At 38.2% G+C, this 23,632-nt stretch overlaps 1 protein-coding gene across 6 annotated transcripts in view; it reads left to right on the forward strand.

The window, feature by feature from the left end:
- Window positions 1-23,632, forward strand: part of ESR2 (estrogen receptor 2) — an 82,740-nt gene that overhangs the window by 35,140 nt on the left and 23,968 nt on the right. For 5 of the 6 annotated variants that reach the window (XM_075129938.1, XM_048853611.2, XM_048853608.2 and 2 more), the window contains 3 exons: window positions 1,367-1,483; window positions 15,099-15,401; window positions 22,883-23,021. In XM_075129938.1, the coding sequence (XP_074986039.1) occupies window positions 1,367-1,483; window positions 15,099-15,401; window positions 22,883-23,021 (559 nt within the window). The remainder of the gene's footprint in view (window positions 1-1,366; window positions 1,484-15,098; window positions 15,402-22,882; window positions 23,022-23,632) is intronic. The other variant, XM_048853612.2, reaches the window with a different exon arrangement.

The following is a 23,632-nucleotide window of genomic DNA, read 5'->3' on the forward strand; positions in this document are numbered from 1 at the left end:
GTTACTTCTTGGTATTTCCTACTGCAATGCACACATATTCTCTGTAATTTTATTCTTTCAAAGTGCTGTTTTAGTTTTTTGACTGGTCTATGCATTTCATAATTTTTATTTCTCTCGTACACTTAAATTTAATTCTTTGAGTAGTGAGTTCTAAAATGCCTAACCTGTCCTGGCTGGAGTAATTATCCCTATGGTAACTTTTAAAAAATATATACTATATCTAGGTTTTTTGTTTCTACTGGTGGTGCATAAAACAAAATTTATTCCACCTACCTTAATGGAAAAAATTAGAGGGAACATTGCTCTGGACCCTGGTGCAACCTAAAATTAGGAGGCAATGAAGGTGGCTTAAAGCCACCCTTACACCCTTTTTGCCCAAGTTGAACTGCTTTTTTGTCAGTCATATCTGCCAGTAAGACATTAAACAAACTGTAATCTGATGTGTTTTTTTTAAGCACTGTAGTTGAAAAATTCAAGGTTGGAAAATATTTTAATTTTACAAGGAAATGTTCACAGTAGCTCAGTTAAAATAGTTACCCTTGGGAAAAGAACTCCTGAACTGCTTGTTCATGAACCAAGAACATAAAACCTTCTGTTGTTTTTTTGATCTATTAATTTTACAGCAATTAAAAATATAATCTGCCCGCCCCCCCCCCCCCCCCAAAAGAGGGAAGACTAATAAAAAACTGTAACTGATAGAGAATATTTTGCATCCATGGCCAATTTCTGTAAGGGAAATGTACAGTGTTTTACAGGAAGTGACTTGGTTGTATTTAATTAATAAAATAATAGTCTACTCCGATACACTAGTGAAACCCCGTAGGCAAAATTATCTGCTGCTGAAACTCCACTGAAACAAGTGGCATTGTGCCAGCAAAACATGCACTAACAATGAAAATCTGCTTTATAGAATACCTAGAATCAGAATGTTTGAGGTTTCATACAGCATGAAAATTAGGCACTTTGGGTAAAATTTCCAAAAGCACTTACGTCCAATTTTCAAAAGTGACTTAGACACTTAGGAGCCTATGTCCCATTGACTTTTCTAAGACTTAAGAGCTGAAGTGATTTAGGCACTTTTGAAAAAAATTACTCTTTTGGTCCTGATTCAAGTAAATACTTAATATGTTAAGTAGAAACACATGCTTAATTTTCATTGATGTAAAAGCTTAAGTGCTTTCCACAATCAGTGGTTATATTTATTGCATTCTGTAACGATGTTGAATACCTTTTGCTTTGTATATCTTTTGCTCTAACGATAGTATTCAGCATTATATCAGCTACAAAACGTTTTTCAAGTTACCTAACAGAAGAAATTTAACATTGCTTGAGATTTAAAATTTTTTTTCTTTATATCCTGTTACAGGACACAATGATTACATATGTCCAGCTACCAATCAATGCACAATAGATAAAAATAGGCGTAAAAGCTGTCAGGCATGTAGACTACGGAAATGCTGTGAAGTAGGAATGATGAAATGTGGTGAGTTGTGGGTTTGTTTTTTTTTTTAAATCCCCTTTTGTCTTTTCTATACAACTTCTAAGTTATGCTTAAGTCTAAAAAAAGGCATGGCAGGTAACTAAAGTAAGACTTACATTTACATGTAGGAAGGAAATCACTGATTTTCATGAGAAAGAGTCACTCCAGTTAGTATTCATTTTGGGAAGAAAAATAGTAGGAAGCATTAAGGCTCCAGTCCTGCAACATGTAGCATGCAGGAAGACTGCTTTACTTTCCAGGCGCAACCTGAAGGCAGTTCACCTGGATGTTACACCTTGCAGGATGAGGTCCTAAGGCAATGTCTACACTTAAAAACTTACAGAGACACAGCTGTGGTGATGGAACTGTGCCACTGTAAGAGTGCTCATGTAGCCGTTTTTTGCCAATGGGAGAGAGCTCTCTCATCGACATAATAAAACCAGCTCAATGAGCGATAGTTTCTATGTTGGCAGGAGAGCGTCTCCCTCTGACATAGCGCTGTGTACACAAGCCGTTATGTCAGCAAAATTGGAAAAAATAATCTGAACTGTACATACAAAATAATGGGATCTAAATTAGTTGTTACTAGTTAAGAAAGATATTGGATTCATTTTGGATAGTTCTCTGAAAACATCTGCTCAGTGTGCAGCGACAGTAAAAAAAAAAAAAACCTAACAATATTAGGAACCATTAGGAAAAGAGAGTAACCAAGTACTCCTTTTCTTTTTGCAAAGACAGACTAACACGGCTATTACTCTGAAACCTAGGAAAAGAGAGGTAATAAAACAGGTTCAGAGAAGGGCAACAAAAATGAGTAGGGGGTATGGAACCACACGAGGAGAGATTAAAAGACACACTGTTCATCTTTGAAAAGAGATGACCAAAGGGGTATGATAGAGATCTATAAAATCATGAATGGTGTGGAGAAAGTGAATAGTGAAGTGTTGCTGCCTATGTGAAAAGGTAAATAAGTTTAAAACAAACATAAGGAAGTACTTCTTTGCACAGCACACAATCAACCTGTGGAACTCATTGCCCAGAGGATGTTGCAAAGTCCAAAAGTATAACTGGTCTCAAAAAAGAATTTAAGTAAGTTCATGTAGGATATGTTCATCAGTGGCTGTTAGCCAAGATGATGCCCCATGCTCCAGATGTCCCTAACCCTCCAACTGCCAGAAGCAGGGATTGGATGACGGGAGATGGATCACTCAAAATTACCCTGTTCTGTTCATTTCCTCTGAATTCCCTCTGAAGCATCTGGCAATGGCCACTGTCAGACAGGATACTGGCCTAGATCAGTGGTTCCCAAACTGGGGTTCGCGAAATGTTACAGGGGGTTCTCGGGGGGGATTCCCTAATGGCAGACAGAGCTGTCCCTAGGGACCCTGGGTAGCACGGGGTGAGCAGCCCGGAGCCCCTGGACTTCCAAGAGGTAAGCCGATCAAAGCAAGCATATCTATCACACTGAGGAGATTTAAACTTCAAGACTCCTTATAAGAACTGGAAAGGGAGGTGGATATTTTTTGCTGTTTTTTAAAATTAAATAGGCAGCTAGTATTGTTTTTAAAATTATTACGAAGAACAAGTTTAAGCGTTGTTGTAATGTGTATTGTTTGCCTGGATTGCTCAAGACCTGAATTGTTGTTGTGTTGGAACTCTTTGAGTTGGCTTCTTAAATACCTTCATGCTGTTTCACCTCTGATACTCCTTGATGAAACATAGGAGCCTTGTCTTATAACAGGCTTATTCAAAGTGCTACAAGCTACGAAAGTGAGATCTTGGAAGAGTGTTGCCGTTTTCGTAATGTAATAAAAATACTGTAACAATAAAGAATTAATAATAGTGTGTAATAAGCATGTCATAAAAACATTTTATATTTCCAAGATCACTACTTTTATAATTTATACTCAGGTAAAGGAGAAAATCCCTGGAAATATTCATTTTTAGGAGGGGGTTCGCAAGCCTTGACATTTTAGTGAAGGGTGTTCACAGGTTGTTAAAGTTTGGGAACCACTGGCCTAGATCAACTATTGGTCTGGCCAAGTATAGCTGCTCTTACGTTCTTATGTTTTTGTTGTCAAAAAGATAGTATTTAAAGGGTCACTGTTAGGCAAAAAATCAAACTGAGAGAATTGTAAATATCTAACTTACTTTTCTGTTGAATTGGGATAATGATACTGACCTTTGTAAAATGATTGAGCTCTACTGATAAGTGCTATATAAGAGCTACGTATATTTTATTACTATTTATTATTTATTATTTTCATAGTTAATGCTGCTTGTCTAAGCTGAGGGAAATGTAAAAAGTGAATGATAATAGGGTAGTTGCTTTAATCTGGTTCTCCTGAAGTAAGCTTCCAATCCTGCAAATGTGTGCGCATCTTAACTTTATGTGCTGGGTAACATTTTCAGAAGCGTCTGTCCTATTTTCAGAATTGATTTAGTTGCTTAGGGTGGGGTCACAAAGGGGATTTAGGTGTCCAGTTGCCACTTTAGGCATCAAAAGGCAATATTTAGGTGCCACTGACATTCACAAACCCCTGCTCAGTTGCTGCCTAACTCTGTAAGGCACATAAAATCCCTAGGCACCTAAGTTTCCACTATTAAAGTCCCCAGACACCTAAATTTCATCAGCTAGGCATGTGCATAGCCGCCAAAATCCTGTCACTGCCCAGTGCTTGGCACCCATGGGTAGGTCTGCACTTTGAACTAGGAGTGTGATTCCCAACTCGAGGAGGCACATGAGCAGTGCAAGTGGCGGGAGGGGCTAACTGCCTCAAGTGTAAGCCCATCAAAGTCGCTAAGTACATACTTGGGGCAGCTAGGCCCTCCCGCCGCTCATACTGCTGGGCTGCAATCTCCTTTGAGAGTGCTAGCTCGATGACTGCTAGCATTAGTGTGGCTCTTCGAGCTGGCAATCAAACCCCCAGCTAGAAGTGTAGACATACCCTAATTTAAACCTAAGCCCCACTGGGATTCATAAACTAGGTCTTCCCCTGCCTATCTTGCCCTTGCGGGAGGAGGATGAGCAGTTTTCCTTTTTATGATCTTTTGCCCAATGGATAGAGTACTCACTCAGGATATGGGAGACTTGGATTCAGTTCCCACCTTAATGAGGGGCTAGAACCATTGGATATAGTCACTCACTTGTGGAACCAGTGAATATTTAATTATTTATACAGTAGAAGAACTCCAACAGTCGAGATGGAGAGAGACCTGACCCACAATACCCCGTAGACAGGACACGCTCTTGGGAGGTGGGAGTTCAAATCCTTGCACCACATCTGGTAGAGGGGGGAATTGAAAATCCTTGCCTCCCACATCCTGGCTAAGTACTTTAACCAGTAGGCTAAAGGTTCACAAAGGTGTTTCATCTTTCAGAGGGTTAACCATGTTCAATTTAATCAAGGTGGAAGTGGCCTATTCCCAACAGTTGACAAGAAGGTGTGAGTATCTATCAACAGAGGGAAAATTTACTTTTTGTAGTGACCCAGTCTTTATTCAGGCCTAATTTGATGGTGTCGAGTTTGCAAATCAATTCCAGTTCTGCGGTTTCTCGTTGAAGTCTGGTTTTGAAGTTTTTTTGTTGAAGAATGGCCGACTTAAAAGTAATTTTTCCTCTGTTGATACTCTCACCTTCTTGTCCACTGTTGGAAATGGGTGGCATCCACCTTGATTGAATTGGCCTTGCTAGCACTGACCCCCCCAACTTGGTAAGGCAACTCCCATCTTTTCATGTGCTGTAATATATAAACTGCCTACTGTATTTTTCACTCCATGTATCTGATGAAGTGGGTTTTAGCCCACAAAAGCTTATGCCCAAATAAATTTGTTAGCCTCTAAGGTGCCACAAACTCTCCCATGAATCTCATCCTTAGGTCCAGATCGTTAGGTGACTTAAATAACTTAAAAATTCTGGTCTTTAGGAGCCTAACTTCCATTGACTTTAACTGAGCCTTAGGTGCCTAAATGCCGTTATTTCATTTTGAAAATGCAATTTCGGGTCTTAAGTCACTTCTGCAGATTTTACTCACTGCGTAGTCAGTGACTTTGATGGGCTATTCACAATCCATAAAGTTAAGCAAGCGTAAATCTTTGCAGGAATGGGACCTAAATGAGCAGCAGTATCTGAATTTCAAAAATTGCAGGAGAACGGTTTTTAAAAGTGATGAAAAATTGTTCTAATTGTGCTGAAAAAAATCTCTAAAACACTTCTTTAAGTTCTCTGGGACAGAGACTGTCTATTTTGTTGTGTGTTTGTACAGTTCCTAGCACAATGGGGTGCAGGTACATGACTAAGGCTCCTGGGCATGATAGTAATACTACTAATCTAAATCTTGGATTGACACTGTCCATTTATCTTTCTAAATTTATAGAACTGGAATTTTTACTATTTTCTCCCAAATATACTCATGTTCTAATAACATTCAATGTACACTAAAATGCTTAAATGTGAGAATTTTAAAGACAAATAAATAACATCAGTGTTTTTTAAAATAGTTGCATTGAAATCCGATAAGTTTCCTCAAATAAAATTTATGAGAACTCTGTCTATTTCAGTTTTTTGGAAGAATGAAAACAGAAATTACATATCTTGCAATCAAAACTAAATTGTCTCAAAGCATCTCATCAGGTCACTTACAAGACATCTGTGAGAAAAGGTGATGTCTATCAAATTTAGATTTTGGGTTGACGTGAGCAACAGAAGCCTACTTTAGTAATATAGATTAGACTCAATCCCACAGTTCATTAGGTAAAGATCTCATTGACTTCCATATGCCCATGCATTTAAAACAAACTGCCATAATTAAAGATGTATTTTTTCAAAGAAAATAAAATACCATTTTCCATGGAGCAAAATGATACATTTTCCACTATTTTTTTTTCTCGTTAGAGATTTGCTTTAATAGGACTGTTTACTCTAGGGACTAGGAAGGTGCGTTCCATTTTCTCCTAAATTGTGGTTTCTTCCCCCTCTTCTGAATGATTTGGTTTGGTCCACTTTTGGTGCTGAAACACAGGATGGGATGGGATACTTGGGAAAGTGGACTTTTGGCAAGCCGGGGCTGGTATGGAACTGTGCTTCCCAGCAGAGGGACAACATAGTCCATTAAGCACCAGCCACCACAGCATGGAAAGCTTCCATAAAGTAAAACCCAAACTGAGTTTGCAAAATCTGGCATGAATATAATTTCAGATTTTAAAGCCAACAAATCTTCATTGGGGATTTCATCGACACAAATTTTCAATAATTTAAAAATATGATTGGTTTGTACATAAACACTTTGAAACAGTGGAAGACATTAGGAAAACATTGCTGTGCAGTCTCCTGCTCTGATTTTTCTTCTCATCATTTAAGAAGGCAGTGATGTCCAAGAAGTCCAAGCAGCAGACCACAAGTGGTGAAGGTTATTTTTTAGAACTTGTATCAAGGTGATACTGGAGGTTAATGTGGGAAATACCACCACTGCCAATAGAAAAATGAGAACCTCAGATACTGCATCTGCAAGTTTCTCCTTAGGAATCCTTGTGGCTCACTCTTCAGATTAAGAAGGCTAGTATACTGGTAAATTTCACATCGGAGAAAACACATCACCACATCAACAGCATCAGAAAAAATGCCAAAATGACCAGCTGTGGAAAAGTAACTGTTTACTCACCTCACCAGGCACAAGGGGAAAACAGAATTCATGCAAAATAAATAAATAAATAAAAAATAAGCCCAGTCCAGCAGGCTCAGGCAAAGTATATCAGAAAAGTTGGATAATTTGTGGGTAATGTGGGTGCATCACCATGCTAATTACCCTTTCTACCTGAACCTGTCCTTCCAAGTACAGGTGTCTTTGCCCTCAACTTGTCTTACTTTTTCAGTGTGGACTGGGAGCTCCTTTTGCAGCGTTGGAGGAGCTGAGACGATTTGTAGTTCCACTGCCTCAGCTGAATATCTTTTGGAGCTTTCGGTCCTTGGCCTTGGTGAGCCTGACCTGGATTGAGCCATTTATCCAGGGCAATCAAGAAGAGGGGAGGTACTCATCTTTTTGCTATCCTATCCACCTTGGAGTGGGTAGGTTGGTATTTTTTATTTGTTTTTGTTGCTTACTGGGACTGGAGTAGACCTCTTCCTTAATGACTCTTCAGGTTTCCTATTGACTGGGTTTATTTTTTCTTTCACTGTTTCTTTTTTTGCATGAATTTTGTGTTTCTCCATGTACTGCCAATGAATGGTATTAAAGGAGTTCAGAAAATACAGAGCCTGATTTTTCAAATGTGTGGGTCATTAATGGAATGTCCAAATCTTGTCTTTCAGTACTTTCATCAGTCAATAGGCTTGTCAGGCGTTTTACAAGTTCATGTGCCAGTTTGAGTTGCCAAGTGCAGGATTTACATGTCCTTTTCCCCATGTTAGAAAATTGAACTCACTCTTTTAGATGGAATTTTCAAATATTCCAAATTTACTTACGTTGTTAGAAATGAAAGAAAATGACTTTCCCAGCACTGTGTGGATTTCAAATTCAGTAACTGCACTGGCTTTCGTTGTAGCTATTGTAGAAATTATAGTAATTTAATCCATTGCTCTGCAGTGTCTGGCAGACAGCAACTCCTTTGTGATCAGTATAGCTGAATGAATCTGTTATTCAAAAATACATATAAAATTAAGCACAAATATCAAACAAAAGTGAATTTTGAATTGTATATTCATTTGTAAAAAACACAGTTCATGCTGATTTTGTTAGTTACATAAGTCATTGTTTTGGGAGCAAAAGCAATGCTCCTGCCTTATGTAACTATTCAACACAGCAGAAATTGGTAATATTTGCAACATACAAATAAAAAGCAAACAATCTGAAAGCAAAAACCATTTCTTGAAGGAATTTTTCATTTTAAATAATAAAATATTAGAAAATTTTGTAATTTGTTCATAGTCAATTAGTGAACAAAAAAAAGAATAATTTAAATACGTTATTTAATATGATGCATCTGTTCTGCTCTGGTGACTAGTTTTTATGCCATCCCAGCCAATTGTGAAAATAATGCTCTTATTGTGGAGTGCCATATAAACTACAGGGTACCGTTATTAATTACAGCTTTGTTCTGCAAAATGAAAGTATCTGGTAAAATGACTGACTTCTGCATTCTTTACCAAAACACCTTCTCTGGTATTACCTGCATTTTTCTAGATTATATAAATGAGGAATGGCATTAAAGTGACTTGACAAAGGTTACATAGGAAGTTTGTGGCAGGGAGAGGAACAAACCCTGATCTCTGTGTGTCAACGTGTTATTTGCTAGACTGCAAGCTTTTCATACAGATTGCTTAAAATTGCTGTACTTAGGCCAAATGTAATGTTGGGCTAATATGTCTGCACATTTTTTGTCAAGTAGAGCTATACATGAAAAGATAGGATAAAATATTGAGTGCACTACGTTTCAAAAGAAATCATGGAAGCTTTATTAATTTAAAACAGCATTTGATCAACTTAAAAGGTGTTGTATCATGATTTGTTAATTAAGTTAGCAGATCTAAATGTTGAATTATAGCAAAACATGACTAATATTTTTTTTCTAATCCCAAGAAAATAAATTTTAATACTGAATTAAACTGCATTCTGTTAATTACTGAAGAATTGCATTCCAGATGTGCTGATATAATAGACAAAGGATGATTCACATGACAATTTCAGATAATTAAACCAAATACAAATTATAATTCAGTATCCTGTTTCTTTTTTTTATTTTTGTTTTGTTATCACAAAGTATATCTGTAGAGCAAAAGAGGTCTTTTAAGGAACAACGTCATAACTTTTCTATTGTATTTTGATATTGTGCACTGGACACAGATTAGTTTTCATTGAAATTTAAATATAAGTTTTACATAAGAACAGCCCTACTGGGTCAGATCAAAGGTCCATCTAGCCTAATAACCTGTCTTCTGACAGTTGCCAGTGCCAGGTGTCCCAAAGCGAATTAATAGAACAGGTGATCCTCAAGTGATCCATCCCCTGTCACTCATTCCCAGCTTCTGGCAAACAGAGGCTAGGGACACCATTCCTGCCCATCCTGGCTGATAGCCATTGATGGACCAAGTTTTGCTGTTATGTTTGAAATAGAGCACAAATGAGATGAAATTTGAATTAGTTGAATATTTCATTCTAAAGTAATTTAAAAGATCTTGTCGCTTTGTAGGAAAAACTAACAATTGTATACTCTTAATACAGTCTGTGAATATCAATATTGGTGTGACAGTAAAGGGGTAAGGTGTAGAATATATATACTATGATGAAAACATACCAAATAGCAACTAACTGAAAAGGAATATCAGGCTTAACCCAAAACTACACTGTCACATACTTTACGTGGAATAAAGAATTTAGTAGCGTACCTGGATGAAAGTTCAGTGGTGGATTCTCTGTGGTGATTAATTGTAGAACAGACATAGCAGAGCCACTCAAATAGTACTTAGAATCATAGAATATCAGGGTTGGAAGGGACCTCAAGAGGTCATCTAGTCCAACCCCCTGCTCAAAGAAGGACTAATCCCCAACTAAATCATCCCAGCCAGGGCTTTGTCAAGCCTGACCTTAAAAACTTCCTAAGGAAGGAGATTCCACCACCTCCCTAGGTAATGCATTCCAGTGTTTCACCACCCTCCTAGTGAAAAAGTTTTTCCTAATATCCAACCTAAACCTTCTCCACTGCAACTTGAGACCATTACTCCTTGTTCTGTCATCTGCTACCACTGAGAACAGTCTAGATCCTTCCTCTTTGGAACCCCTTTTCAGGTAGTTGAAAGCTGCTATCAAATCCCCCCTCATTCTTCTCTTCTGCAGACTAAACAATCCCAGTTCCCTCACTCTCTTCTCATAACTCATGTGTTCCAGTCCCCTAATCATTTTTGTTGCCCTCTGCTGGATGTTTTCCATTTTTTCCACATCCTTCTTTTATTGTGGGCCCAAAACTGGACACAGTACTCCAGATGAGGCCTCACCAATGTTGAATAGAGGGGAACGATCACGTCCCTCGATCTACTGGCAATGCCCCTACATATACATCCCAAAATGCCATTGGCCTTCTTGGCAACAAGGGCACACTGTTGACTCATATCCAGCTTCTCGTCCACTGTAACCCCTGGGTCCTTTTCTGCAGAACTGCGGCCGAGCCATTTGGTCCCTAGTCTGTAGCGGTGCATGGGATTCTTCCATCCTAAGTGCAGGACTCTGCACTTGTCCTTGTTGAACCTCATCAGATTTATTTTGGCCCAATCCTCTAATTTGTCTAGGTCCCTCTGTATCTTATTCCTACCCTCCAGCATATCTACCTCTCCTCCCAGTTTAGTGTCATCTGCAAACTTCCTGAGGGTGCAATCCACACCATCCTCTAGATCATTTATGAAGATATTGAACAAAACCGGCCCAAGGACTGACCTTTGGGGCGCTCCACTTGATACTGGCTGCCAAGTAGACATGGAGCCATTGATCACTACCCGTTGAGCCTGACAATCTAGCCAGCTTTCTATCCACCTTATAGTGCATCCATCCAGCCCATACTTCTTTAAGTTGCTGGCAAGAATACTGTGGGAGACCGTGTCAAAAGCTTTCCTAAAGTCAAGGAACAATACATCCACCGCTTTCCCCTCATCCACAGAGCCAGTTATCTCGTCATAGAAGGCAATTAGATTAGTCAGGCATGACTTGCCCTTGGTGAATCCATGCTGACTGTTCCTGATCACTTTTCTCTCCTCTAAGTGCTTCAGAATTGATTCCTTGAGGACCTGTTCCATGATTTTTCCAGGGACTGAGGTGAGGCTGACAGGCCTGTAGTTCCCAGGATCCTCCTCCTTCCCTTTTTTAAAGATGGGCACTACATTAGCCTTTTTCCAGTCGTTCGGGACTTCCCCCCGCTCGCCATGAGTTTTCAAAGATAATGGCCAATGGCTCTGCAATCACATCCACCAACTCCTTTAGCACTCTCGGATGCAGCGCATCCGGCCCCATGGACTTGTGCTCGTCCAGTTTTTCTAAATAGTCCCGAACCACTTCTTTCTCCACAGAGGGCTGGTCACCTCCTCCCCATGCTGTGCTGCCCAGTGCAGTAGTCTGGGAGCTGACCTTGTTCCTGAAATCACAGAGGCAAAAAAAGCATTGAGTACATTAGCTTTTTCCACATCCTCTGTCACTAGGTTGCCGTCTCCATTCAGTAAGGGGCCCACACTTTCCTTGACTTTCTTCTTGTTGCTAACATACCTGAAGAAACCCTTCTTGTTACTCTTAACATCTCTTGCTAGCTTCAACTCCAAGTGTGATTTGGCCTTCCTGATTTCACTCCTGCATCCCCGAGCAATATTTTTATACTCTTCCCTGGTCATTTGTCCCATCTTCCACTTCTTGTGAGCTTCTTTTTTGTGTTTAAGATCAACAAGGATTTCACCGTTAAGCCAAGCTGGTTGCCTGCCATATTTACTATTCTTTCTACACATCGGGATGGCTTGTCCCTGTAACCTCAATAAAGATTCTTTAAAATACAGCCAGCTCTCCTGGACTCCTTTCCCCCTCATGTTATTCTCCCAGGGGATCCTGCCCGTCAGTTCCCTGAGGGAGTCAAAGTCTGCCTTTCTGAAGTCCAGGGTCTGTATTCTGCTGCTCTCCTTTCTTCCCTGTGTCAGGATCCTGAACTCAACCATCTCATGGTCACTGCCTCCCAGGTTCCCATCCACTTTAGCTTCCCCTACTAATTCTTCCTGGTTTGTGAGCAGCAGGTCAAGAAGAGCTCTGCCCCTAGTTGGTTCCTCCAGCACTTGCACCAGGAAATTGCCCCCTACCCTTTCCAAAAACTTCTTGGATTGTCTGTGCACCGCTGTATTGCTCTCCCAGCAGATATCAGGGTGATTGAAGTCTCCCATGAGAACCAGGGCCTGCAATCTAGTAACTTCCGTGGGTTGCCGGAAGAAAGCCTCGTCCACCTCATCCCCCTGGCCCGGTGGTCTATAGCAGACTCCCACCACGACATCACCCTTGTTGCTCACACTTCTAAACTTAATCCAGAGACACTCAGGTTTTTCTGCAGTTTCATACTTGAGCTCTGAACAGTCATACTGCTCTCTAACATACAGTGCAACTCCCCCACCTTTTCTGCCCTGCCTGTCCTTCCTGAACAGTTTATATCCATCCATGTCAGTACTCCAGTCATGTGAGTTATCCCACCAAGTCTCTGTTACTTAGTAAAACGGCAATTTGGAAGCCTATCTCAACTTTAAATTCAGGAGGCCAAATTGTGTTCTCACCCAGTGTAACTACATTGAGTCAAAGTTAACCTAATTTTTTTAAAACAACATGAACATGTTTTAATATAGGTTATACAATTTATATAGAGAGTAGGAGGCTTTAGGAGATTAGATTCATCAGTGTGTTGTGCCCCGGAAATAAAGGGTCTACAAAATCACTATAATATCCTGACAAATGGGGAGATGCTATTGGGTGCATAACTGACCTTACGCCACTCCACAGGAACTTTGGCACGGGAGATCTAGTTGGGGTGGTGTTACATACAACTATTCCTGGCTGGTGTAAATGCCCACAGGAAGTATTGCAGCTGGGGAACAAATTACGGCAATCCCTCAGTCTGCTCTAATTTGTGTTGGGGACCTGACTGGCCAACAGAAGGCCCAGCATATGCAAGGTGTGTAACTTTAAGTGCGTGAGTAGTCCTTCTGCACATGGTTAAGTGTTTAACTTGATCAGAATTTTAACTCATGGGAATACGGAGCTATATATTTAGTTGTTTCTCATTGTTCTAACTCTTCAATAAATACTAGGCTTTCCAAGACTTGCAGGTCACACCAGAGTAGTTAATCTTTTCCTTTTGCATTTATACTTAAATGGTGGCCTAGAACTCAAGGATTATATAGTTATTAAAGCCTGTTGCCAACTCTTTTGACAGTGCTAAAGGTTAACTATTAAAGAAATCAACAACCCACAACTGCACCCTTCCCCCTTTAAGGTGCAATGCTAAAAATTATCCTTATAAACCCAAGGTTAGATGAAGAATGGAAAGTTGCACTGGGTTCTGCAATAACCTCTTAGAATATAAAAGGAACTGAGAAAAATGTCACAGAAACAGCTATAATATTGTCCCGCAGTTTTAAATGAATGTATATAGCAGATCTATTTTATTTATTCATATTTGTCCAGTGACAGCTCAACTATATTTGTACTGATTCTATGGTGAAGCAATATTTGTACTGTGATTATGTTTCCAGTACTTCGGGAGACTTATTTATTTGACCCTTTTATGCTTAATGTTATATGTATTTGAAGTGAAGGTCAAGTCAAGGTCCCTGGCTTTCTCTAAATTAAACAATGACCTATTGATAAAGTTAGTTTGCGTTTAAATGTCCTGTTGAAAGAGGGATCACTATTAGCTATTGGTGGAGAGAGTGAAGTGGTGCAAGTGCTTTCTGTTCCAACTCATAATTTAAAGGAATAGCATTGCTCCCTGACCAGGAGAAAAGAGTGGAACACGTTAGTATAAAATATAACTGGTAGTGATTAAAGAGGGTCCTGCAGATTTTGATAGAGGGTATTTGAAGAAAATTCTGCTAGAAAAAACAAAGCTAATGACTGCTGCCATGTGTTGTGATCTTGGTAAAGTGTATTGCAGAGTTAGTTGACCATTAATGGCCCAAAAGGCATCTGATACTAGCACTGGCTTATTCTTACATATCAGTAGTTTGACAGATACTCAGACTGAGAAAACATTTTGATGTCTCTAAAACAAAAATTTGACTTCTAAACAATTTAGTCTTTTTAATTTTACTTCAGACATACTTATTTTAGGAAAATAAGCGTTATGGTACCAAAGAATTTCAGTTTAAGAACATCTTCTGCTAAATTATTTAAATATGCCTCTGATTTTTAAATAGCAAAATCCTAGATTTTACAAATAACCATTTAACAGTAACTAGAGTGACAACAATAACAAAAGCTTTTTGTTATATAATGTATTCAGCAACAAAGTGGGATGAAAGTTAGTCCAAGGTGAATGCTTTCAAAAATCCCATAGCTAAATTTTGGGAGAAGTGAAAGTATCCTGTTTTAAACAAGACTTTTTCTCCACATTTTTCAAAGTACAATTAATGTTCTCAAGTATAGTAGTATTCACAGCCAGAGCAAATCAGCTTGCTCTGTGACATAGTGAACAATAAACAAACAACTTCTGGCCTTTAATAAGGCCCAGCTTGTATTTCCATGTGAGGTGTTTATTTTGGATCAGTTGACATGCTTTCAGAACTCATTCTATTTATTTTGTTGTATATGTATTTATCCACTTTGTTTGCAAACAAAGACCTGATCTGTTTGTCGCTAAAGTCAATGGGAGCTATTCCGCTGAGGTTTTTGATTTTAAAACAGATTTTAGACCTGATTTCAGCTCACTTTAAGTTATATTCTTTTGGATTAAGAGTGCTTCCGTTGACCTTAATGGAGGCTGAGTTAAACCAACGCTGAGTGCCTTGAAAATCCTAACTTCAGTGTGGAATGTACTTTTTGTTGTCTTTCTCCTTCTTTGGATTCATGTAAAACTGTGGTAGAAAAAAATTGTAATTATGTAACTTTCTTTGTCTCAGGTTCAAGAAGAGAACGTTGTGGGTATCGTATCATACGCCGGCATCGTAATTCAGAAGATCAAGTGCATTGCACTGGCAAAGCTAAAAAGAATAGTGAAAATACAATCCGAGTGAAAGAAATCCTCCTTAATGCACTCAGTCCTGAGCAGTTCATTTTAACGTTACTTGAAGCCGAACCGCCTAATGTGTTGCTGGTGAGTCGCCCCAACAAGCCATTTACAGAAGTCTCCATGATGATGTCATTGACAAAACTTGCAGACAAAGAATTGGTTCACATGATTGGTTGGGCCAAGAAAATTCCTGGTAAGAATTTCAAAAACTTTTTTTTTTCCATAGAAATTTTGTACTAGGTGCAAATACCTCTACTATAAATATTAATCCATTGTTTAGGTTCTGAAGTAGAAGTAGTGTGGTAATAAATGTGTAGGTTCAAGGCCTTAAGATTTTACTTTTAAAATGGCAGTGGAAAACTTACAAATTCTGCAACAAAAAAATTCTAAATTCTTTGTACAATATTTTAAAATACTGCAGAATTCTGCATATTTTATTTGTCAAAATCACACAATATAATCACACCAGTTTCAATTATTTTTGGTCATTTATTTCAAAGTACCTATCAGCAAGTATGTCTGTAATAATACAGACAACAAAAAAGATTCAGGAAATGTTTTTTGACAAATAGATTCCATACTAGGCGTATTAATATAGAACTCTGAGGAAAAATTCATTTAAACTACAGTACAGAACCGTAGTTCTCACACTCTTCAGAAGCAGTCAAAGGCTTGGGGGAGTCAGGGGTAATGGAGGAGCTGAGGGAGAGGGAAGTAATTGCTGGGAAGGAGTCTGGGTGTGATCTTGGAGGGTTGCTGGGTATGTGTGGGAAAAGTATGGAACAAGTTTTTTGCGGGGCAGGGAGCGATTGTTAGGGAGCTTCCCTCATGCAGACCCTAGCTGACCCCAGCCTCTCCCATTCTGTCAGGCACATCTGCCCCTGTCCCCATGTATCCTTGCATCTCCTGTCCACGTGTTCGCTCCACCCCCACTCAACCACCCCCCCCATCCCTATGTTGCCCCACATACCCTCTCCTGTCCCCATGTGGCCCTGCATCTCCCATCCCCGTGTGTCCCTGCACCTCCATTCCAATTCAGCCCCTGCCCCAGCCTGTCCTAGCCGACTAGCCCTTATTACCCCCTGTCTTGACTCCCCAGCAGCCCCATGATGTCTGTCTCCCCATAGCCCCTGTCTCCTGACCTGGCCAAACAGGTGCTGTGAAGAAGGTAGGCTCTTTCTCTTCCCTAGCTGGCTAGGAGCTGCTGCTCTGTTCTATCACCATAGTGCCCTCTGGTGGGCAAAGGTGGAACTGCAGCAACTTTCCAGCAGAAGCTTTTTCTGTGCAAAAAATTAAAATATGTGCTGCTCATTAATTATGCATGTGCGCAGTGGCACAGCTTTCGCTCAGGAGTAAAAACTCTTTACTTCCATAATTCGCCAAAAATGTTTTGATTTAGAGAACAACCGTATCATATATGATGTATCTGGCATTTTAAAATTAGTGAACACTTGTTTATTAGACAAGATCAGCAATCACATGTAATGTTAACTAAGTCCTTTTTAGCAAGTGGACTAAAGAGCAGTTTTGTTAGGAACCATAAATTAGCGTTTTAATACGTCAACAGTGATGAATAGACTGACTATCTTTCTCCACTTAACTATTAAATTAAATTTAAAATGTCTACATAATTTAAAAACCGTTAAGGCCAAATTCATCCCTGGAATTCTGATGAACAGCTCCCATTACAGTAATTGAAAACAACATGCATGTATCCAGGCACAGAGTTTGTCCCATGGTTTAACAGTTTACTTTGTTGTTGCTATACAAGAGCATCAGCTTGCTAAGTAGTATGTAATACTGTGCTCAGATTTATCACACATTCTGTTTAGAGAACTCACGGCAAAGTATTAAAGCATAACCTTATTTGTTCTGGCCTAGAAAATCTACAGTTTTATGCCAACCCTGTAGTTATGACCTACTGCTTTTCTCTTTTTTTCCTTCTTACAAAATCAGAATGTAACTGATCACAAATCTCTGTTCAAGAATGGACTAGGAGAAAAATAGGAACACTTTTCCAGTAAGTTGGAAATTGGAATTGTTTAGTCTGCAGAAGAGAAGAATGAGGGGGGATTTGATAGCTGCTTTCAACTACCTGAAAGGGAGTTCCAAAGAGGATGGATCTAGACTGTTCTCAGTGGTACCAGATGACAGAACGAGGAGTAATGGTCTCAAGTTGCAGTGGGGGAGATTTAGGTTGGATATTAGGAAAAACTTTTTCACTAGGAGTGTGGTGAAGCTCTGGAATGCGTTACCTAGGGAGGTGGTGGAATCTCCTTCCTTAGAGGTTTTTAAGGTCAGGCTTGACAAAGCCCTGGCTGGGATGATTTAGTTGGGAATTGGTCTAGCTTTGAGCAGGGGGTTGGACTAGATGACCTCCTGAGGTACCTTCCAACCCTGATATTCTATGAAAGTTGTGAAACAACAGATTTTTTCAGTTCACTGGTATTTCTGAAAAATTGAAGAAAAAATTTATTTTCAAGTTGAACTGAAAACAAAATATTTCAGAGCTTCTAGCAAATTGAAAAGTCAAAAAATTAATTTCAGATTGAATGTTTTTTTTTTGACACAATCAAAACATCCTGTTTTCGTGTTACTATTTATAAATGTTTTTGAATTTTTAAAAAAATATTTTACATTCATTTTGAACTAAAAAATGTGAAATCTTTTGTTTAGAAAATGTTGAAACAGAATTTTTCAATTTTTTTGGAATATATTTTAGGGTTTTTTTAACCAAAACAGTTAAGTAGAACTGACACAAATTCATGAAACATTTCACTGTTAAAAAAATATACAATTTTGGTTGAAAAATAATTTTGACTGAAAAATTTCACCCAGATTGACTCATCAATTTAAGTGGCAGATCATTGACAAAGTTGTATGAAGACGCTTGCCTTCTCTTTGGCCACACTGTTTAGCATATACTAAGCCAATGACTAATCCCTCAGTTTCCCGAGAACTAAATTCACCAACAGAATAGTAGCTAAATAAAAGAAACATTTAAACAATAAAGGAAAACCGAGATACAGCATCATAGGGCTCAACCAGGCAAACACTTATCTTCAAGCATAGTGCTTACCACTAAGAGTAGTCCCAGTAAGACTACCGTAGTACTACTAATGGTAGCAAATATTACATCTGGTGGTCAGTGTTTGCAGGATTGAGTTCATGATTGAGAGATGAACTAGATGGTGAGAACTCACGGCAAGTTGAAGAAAGAAGATTAGATTGAGAACTGAGGCTTGTATGTTCTGAAGTTGAATGTCTAAATCATTCATCCTTATTCCTACTAGTATAAAATGTGTGTAAATTCAAGGAAGAGAATGCTAAACAGTGATTCCTATTGTGCATCAGTATGTTTTGTTACTGTTTGGGTTAATTCAGCAGAACTGTACTCCATTGGAATATGTGGTTCTGTTGAAATTAAAGCATTTTACAAAATTAGATTAATTTTGTTTTGAGGACAAGTTCCAGCGTGTTCAGAAATAAACTTATGTTTTGGGGTTTTTTTGTGCATTTTCTTTGTAACTTTTGTATTTAAAGCATTTAAAATAATCTGAAACAAAAAATCAATTTTTTCAGGGAATTATAAAATTTTCAGTTTTCAATCCAGTTTGAACAGAGCCAGATTTTGAAATTTCAAGTCCATCATGAAGCAGAACTTTCATTGCAACTCTGATTACTATATTTTGTTGCAGAGTTTTTGTTTGGTTTGGTTTTTGAATGCTTGTAGTGTCTTTATTTTCAGAGTATTGCAAATCAAATCCCTTTCTTGGTAATATTCCAACTACATGAAAAAACAGTTCTTAAGGCAATTAGAAATCATCATATAGATCCTAGAAGCATTCTTAGAGTATTGTGTATATTGTTTTTACTAATTAGCTTGTATTTTATAGAATAAAAATAGACTGTTAGTTTTAGAACAATGTAGAAAATAGAAGTGACTTAAATTGAATGCATTCCCAATTCTGAGTGCCAAACACTACCTCTTGTGATAGTTAACACAACTTTTACTTGTTTACTGTAATATTGATTTAAAAATAATTATTATAGCTAAGCTTCAGAATGTAGGAGTAGGCCAACTTTTCAAAATTGGGTGCCTAAAGTTAGGTGCCTAAATCCATATTTAGGCTTTAAAGAAGCAGTCTGACTTTCAAAGCTCTGAGCACCCAACAGTTCCCGAGTTGCAGGTCGAGGACCCTAGTCCTCTTCTTAGTCAACCATTCTGGCTTATCCAAATTTTTGAATGTTTTTTATGCTAACTACAAAAATGATGCATAATGGGAAAGATGAAAACAGTCTCTGAGATGAGAAACTAGAAAAATTTATTTTTTTTCTTTGTTATAATTTACTGGTATGTTTCTTACAGGTACATATATTTCTGTAAGAAAAGTCTTAAATTATATTTAAATTACAGAGGTCTTGAACTGTGGCCCAATGAGCAGTAATTGTACTTTCAGTGACTTTTTGAAAATGGTAAATCCTTGCTCCCATGCAGTTGGATAAGGAACCCATTTTCAGTTTCAAGTTATTTTATCACTCAAAACAGAAGTGAAAGTAATTGGTAGGGGCATTATATTTGTTACTTTCCTAGATGGCAAGCAATAGCTGCTTTTCATAAGTATTTTTTTCTTTAATTTGAATGTGTTTTTCAGGGTATTTTTTTGGTCATATTGTTCTACTGTGACTGCAATTTGCCACATTGTTTTTTCTCTATTGCCGAATATACTTTTGGTGTTAGTGGGTGTGATAAGGCTGAAATATTTGTTTAGAGGCATAGAAATCTTCATAATGACTTTTGCTTTTAAAGTTTTTAAATTCTTTTTAGGTTAACTAGTTTAACGGATTAGAGATCAGGAACTGCACTGTCTACTTCTGCTGTATTCTTTTTCATATAGATTCAAAGGTCAAAAGGGACCATTGGCACACCCACGTCTTGAATGCTGCATGCAGATGTGGTCACCCCATCTCAAAAAAGATATATTGGACTTGGAAAAGGTTCAGAAAAGGGCAACAAAAATGATTAGGGTTATGGAATGGCTGCCGTATGAGGAGAGATTAATAAGACTGGGACTTGTCAGCTTGGAAAAGAGACGACTAAGGGGGGATATGATAGAGGTCTATAAAATCATGACTGGTGTGGAGAAAGAAGGGTTATTTACTCCTTCTTAGAACACAAGAACTAGGGGCCACCAAATTCAGGTAATAGGCAGCAGGTTTAAAACAAAAGGAAATATTTTTTGCCAGAAGATGTTGTGAAGGCCAAGACTATAACAGTGTTTAAAAGAGAACTAGATAATTTCATGGAGGATAGGTCCATTAATGGCTCTTAGCCACAATGGGCAGGGATGGTGTCCCTAGCCTCTGTTTGCCAGAAGCTGGGAATGGGCGACGGGATAGATCACTTAATGATTACCTGTTCTGTTCATTCCCTCTGTGGCACCTGGCATTGGCTACTGTCGGATGACAGGATACTGGGCTAGATGGACCTTTGGACTGACCCAGTATGGCCGTTCTTATTGTGATCATCTAATCTGTCCTCCTGTATTACACCGACCATAGAAATACTGTGACTAGAACTCATTCCCACTATATACCATTGAGTGCCATAGCTTAGTAGGATTTTTGAAATAGAGTGACCAGAACCAAACACAATATTCCAGGTGAGAGCGTACCATTTGATTTATATAGTGGCATTAGAACATTTTTATTTTAGGAATGAAATTGTAACATTTAAAATCTCATTTATTATACTGCCAATTTTGTTTTTGTGTATTGGCGGGGGTTTTTTGGTATGCTTTTTTGGCTGTCACTGTACATTGATCAAAAGTTTTCCTTGCACTGTCTGAAGTGACAGGTCCTATTCCTGCATGGTTACAGTTAATTTACATCTCAGCAAAGTGATGCACATTTGCTTAATTTTTATATGGGTCCCAATGATTTTTCTTAGTCTTCTCTGGCTTCAACTGACCTAAATCTTCATTTTGAGAAGACACCTACAAAGAGGTACATAATAGAGGTATACAAAATAGATAAGACTATGTGCGACAATTGGATCTGGATTCTGTGACACTGGCAGTAATGCTATACTGGCTGCAAATTAAAAACTGATGTTTTTATTAAATTAAATATGAAAAAATTATATAATCCATACAGTAGCCAGTGTTGTTTATTTTAATATTATTTGATTTGTTGTTGCCACAACATAAGTTTTCATTATTTAAAATGTATATTTCTAGACCTTATGACATAATTTTGTCTTCCTGTGTCTACAGGCTGCCTAAAACAATAGCTCTGAAAAGCATGAGCTGCCCCATTTATCACAATGGAATGTTAACACTGAAGTCTACAGACAACAATGTAAATGCTAGCACTGTTAACTATTTCACTGCAGATCACTTTAACAAGAACAGACAGCTACTGTGCTTTATGCACAATCCCATACTGCCTCCCATGCCAGAACAGATTCCAAAAGCCCCAACTGCCCATCCCATAGCAACCAAAACCTCCAGCTTCACCCTGACAACTTCTACAAAGCAGGCATTTTCAATTCAAAAATATATCTCACTTATTGAAAACAAATGCTCTAGAGCACAACCTGCAGCAAGCAGTGAATTTCACAGCAAATTCCATGGCAGAAGAATCATAGAGAACAGGGGACCCTGGGTCTAGAGAAGGTAAATTGGAAACTCCTATTTTTCCTTTCCCTTTCTATAAGAAGGGGCTATTGAATGGCAATACATTTAAAACGTACGCAGAAGGAATACTTTTTACAAAATGTATAGGAACCTGTGGAACTCATTACCACTATACATCAGGTCCAATAGTTGAATAGATTAAAAAAGGATTTGGGCATTTTTATGAATAATGAGAACATCCACAGATATATTAGGCAGGATAACAAGAACCTGAGTGGCTATAAAATCTCAGGATATAAAAATCTAATCTGATTGAAAGGGGTTAGGAACAAACTGCATCTATGGTCAGGTTACTTCATGATTTTCCACTATGGGGTTTTAGAGGAATTATGGGTGTTTGGAATTCAGGCACCTTGTTTAGTTGTCTAACTACAGATACCCAGGTTTGACAAGGCTTAAGCTGGGTTGTGAACACGGGTGCACTGAGATTGGACCACTGGTCTGGTCCCTTGTTCTGTTTGTACCTCCTTGATTTTTGAGCCTCATTACATTTTACCCTTTTTTTCTTCCATTTTTAATTTTCTTTGTGTATGTTCTCACCCGTTTATCTCTGTTGTTGTTGTTTCTCTTAATCATCCTCTGTTCCCCAGCAGCATCCTACTAGGAGCCGTAGCGGAGGATCAGTTCCCCAGTAGGAGCAGTAGAATGGAATTTAATGAGTTACACTCTGCTACTGCTTCTTCTGTTCCTTTGTTGCTGCTAATAGAAATTTACCTTGCACAGAGAGGTGTGTAGACCTAGAGCTGGCTGTGCATACAGAGGAATTTCATCCTATATGTAAAAGCAGTAGCACAGGTATGATTCTTCATGATTTTAAAACTGCTTTGTGGTAAGTTTTCTCCACAACATATAACTTGTGACTATTTTCTTCTAGTGTTTGAGATATTTTCTGTGCTCTCTTTTTAACCTTTTCTTTTTTACAAATTAATGAAACAAATAGGTGGACATGTCTGACGTTACTATTTCATTGTTCTAGGCTTCATAGAGCTCAGTCTGTATGACCAAGTGAGGCTCTTGGAGTGTTGTTGGATGGAAGTTTTAATGGTGGGTCTGATGTGGAGGTCGATTGATTATCCTGGCAAACTAATTTTTGCACCGGATCTTGTATTAGAGAGGTGAGGAAAAATATAAATTAGTCTCTTTTGATGTATGTTTAATTTCAGCATATGGTAAAAGGGAGCATATAGCCATTAGGGGGATACTATTAACATTTCACATTTGAAAGTACAAGTAAATGATACTGTAAAAAATAATGTCGTGAGGTTCCTAATCTCTCCTGTAGATCAAGAACTCTAGACAAAAATAATAATGTCAGGTGGATCAAACTTGTGAGTTCCTTAATAATTTCTGTCATAAATGATTATGTTCAACATACCAGTATTTGCTGATTTCTGTAGTGTCTGTCCAGAGCTCTAGACACTTACCAAATTTTTAAAAAACACAATTTAAAATTTTAGTTTTTATAGCTACTAGATTTCCCCAAGAAAGACTAGACATGTTACCAAAACATATCTGATCCCCACCTAAATATACTTCTATAACATCTTTTCCATTTGCAGTATCATTACAGTACACTAATTTTTCTAAATATGGAAAAAATATCATCAGGCTTTGCAATGTTAGTGAAGTAAGGAATAGCTGTATGTCTGTGTGTTATGTAAATAAAATAAAATTGAAAACTTTTCTTCAGTTGAGTTAATTCGATATGTTACAAGTGACCATATTG

This window comes from Caretta caretta, chromosome 6 (assembly GCF_965140235.1).
Source record: "Caretta caretta isolate rCarCar2 chromosome 6, rCarCar1.hap1, whole genome shotgun sequence".
NCBI classification, from domain to species: Eukaryota; Metazoa; Chordata; order Testudines; family Cheloniidae; genus Caretta; species Caretta caretta.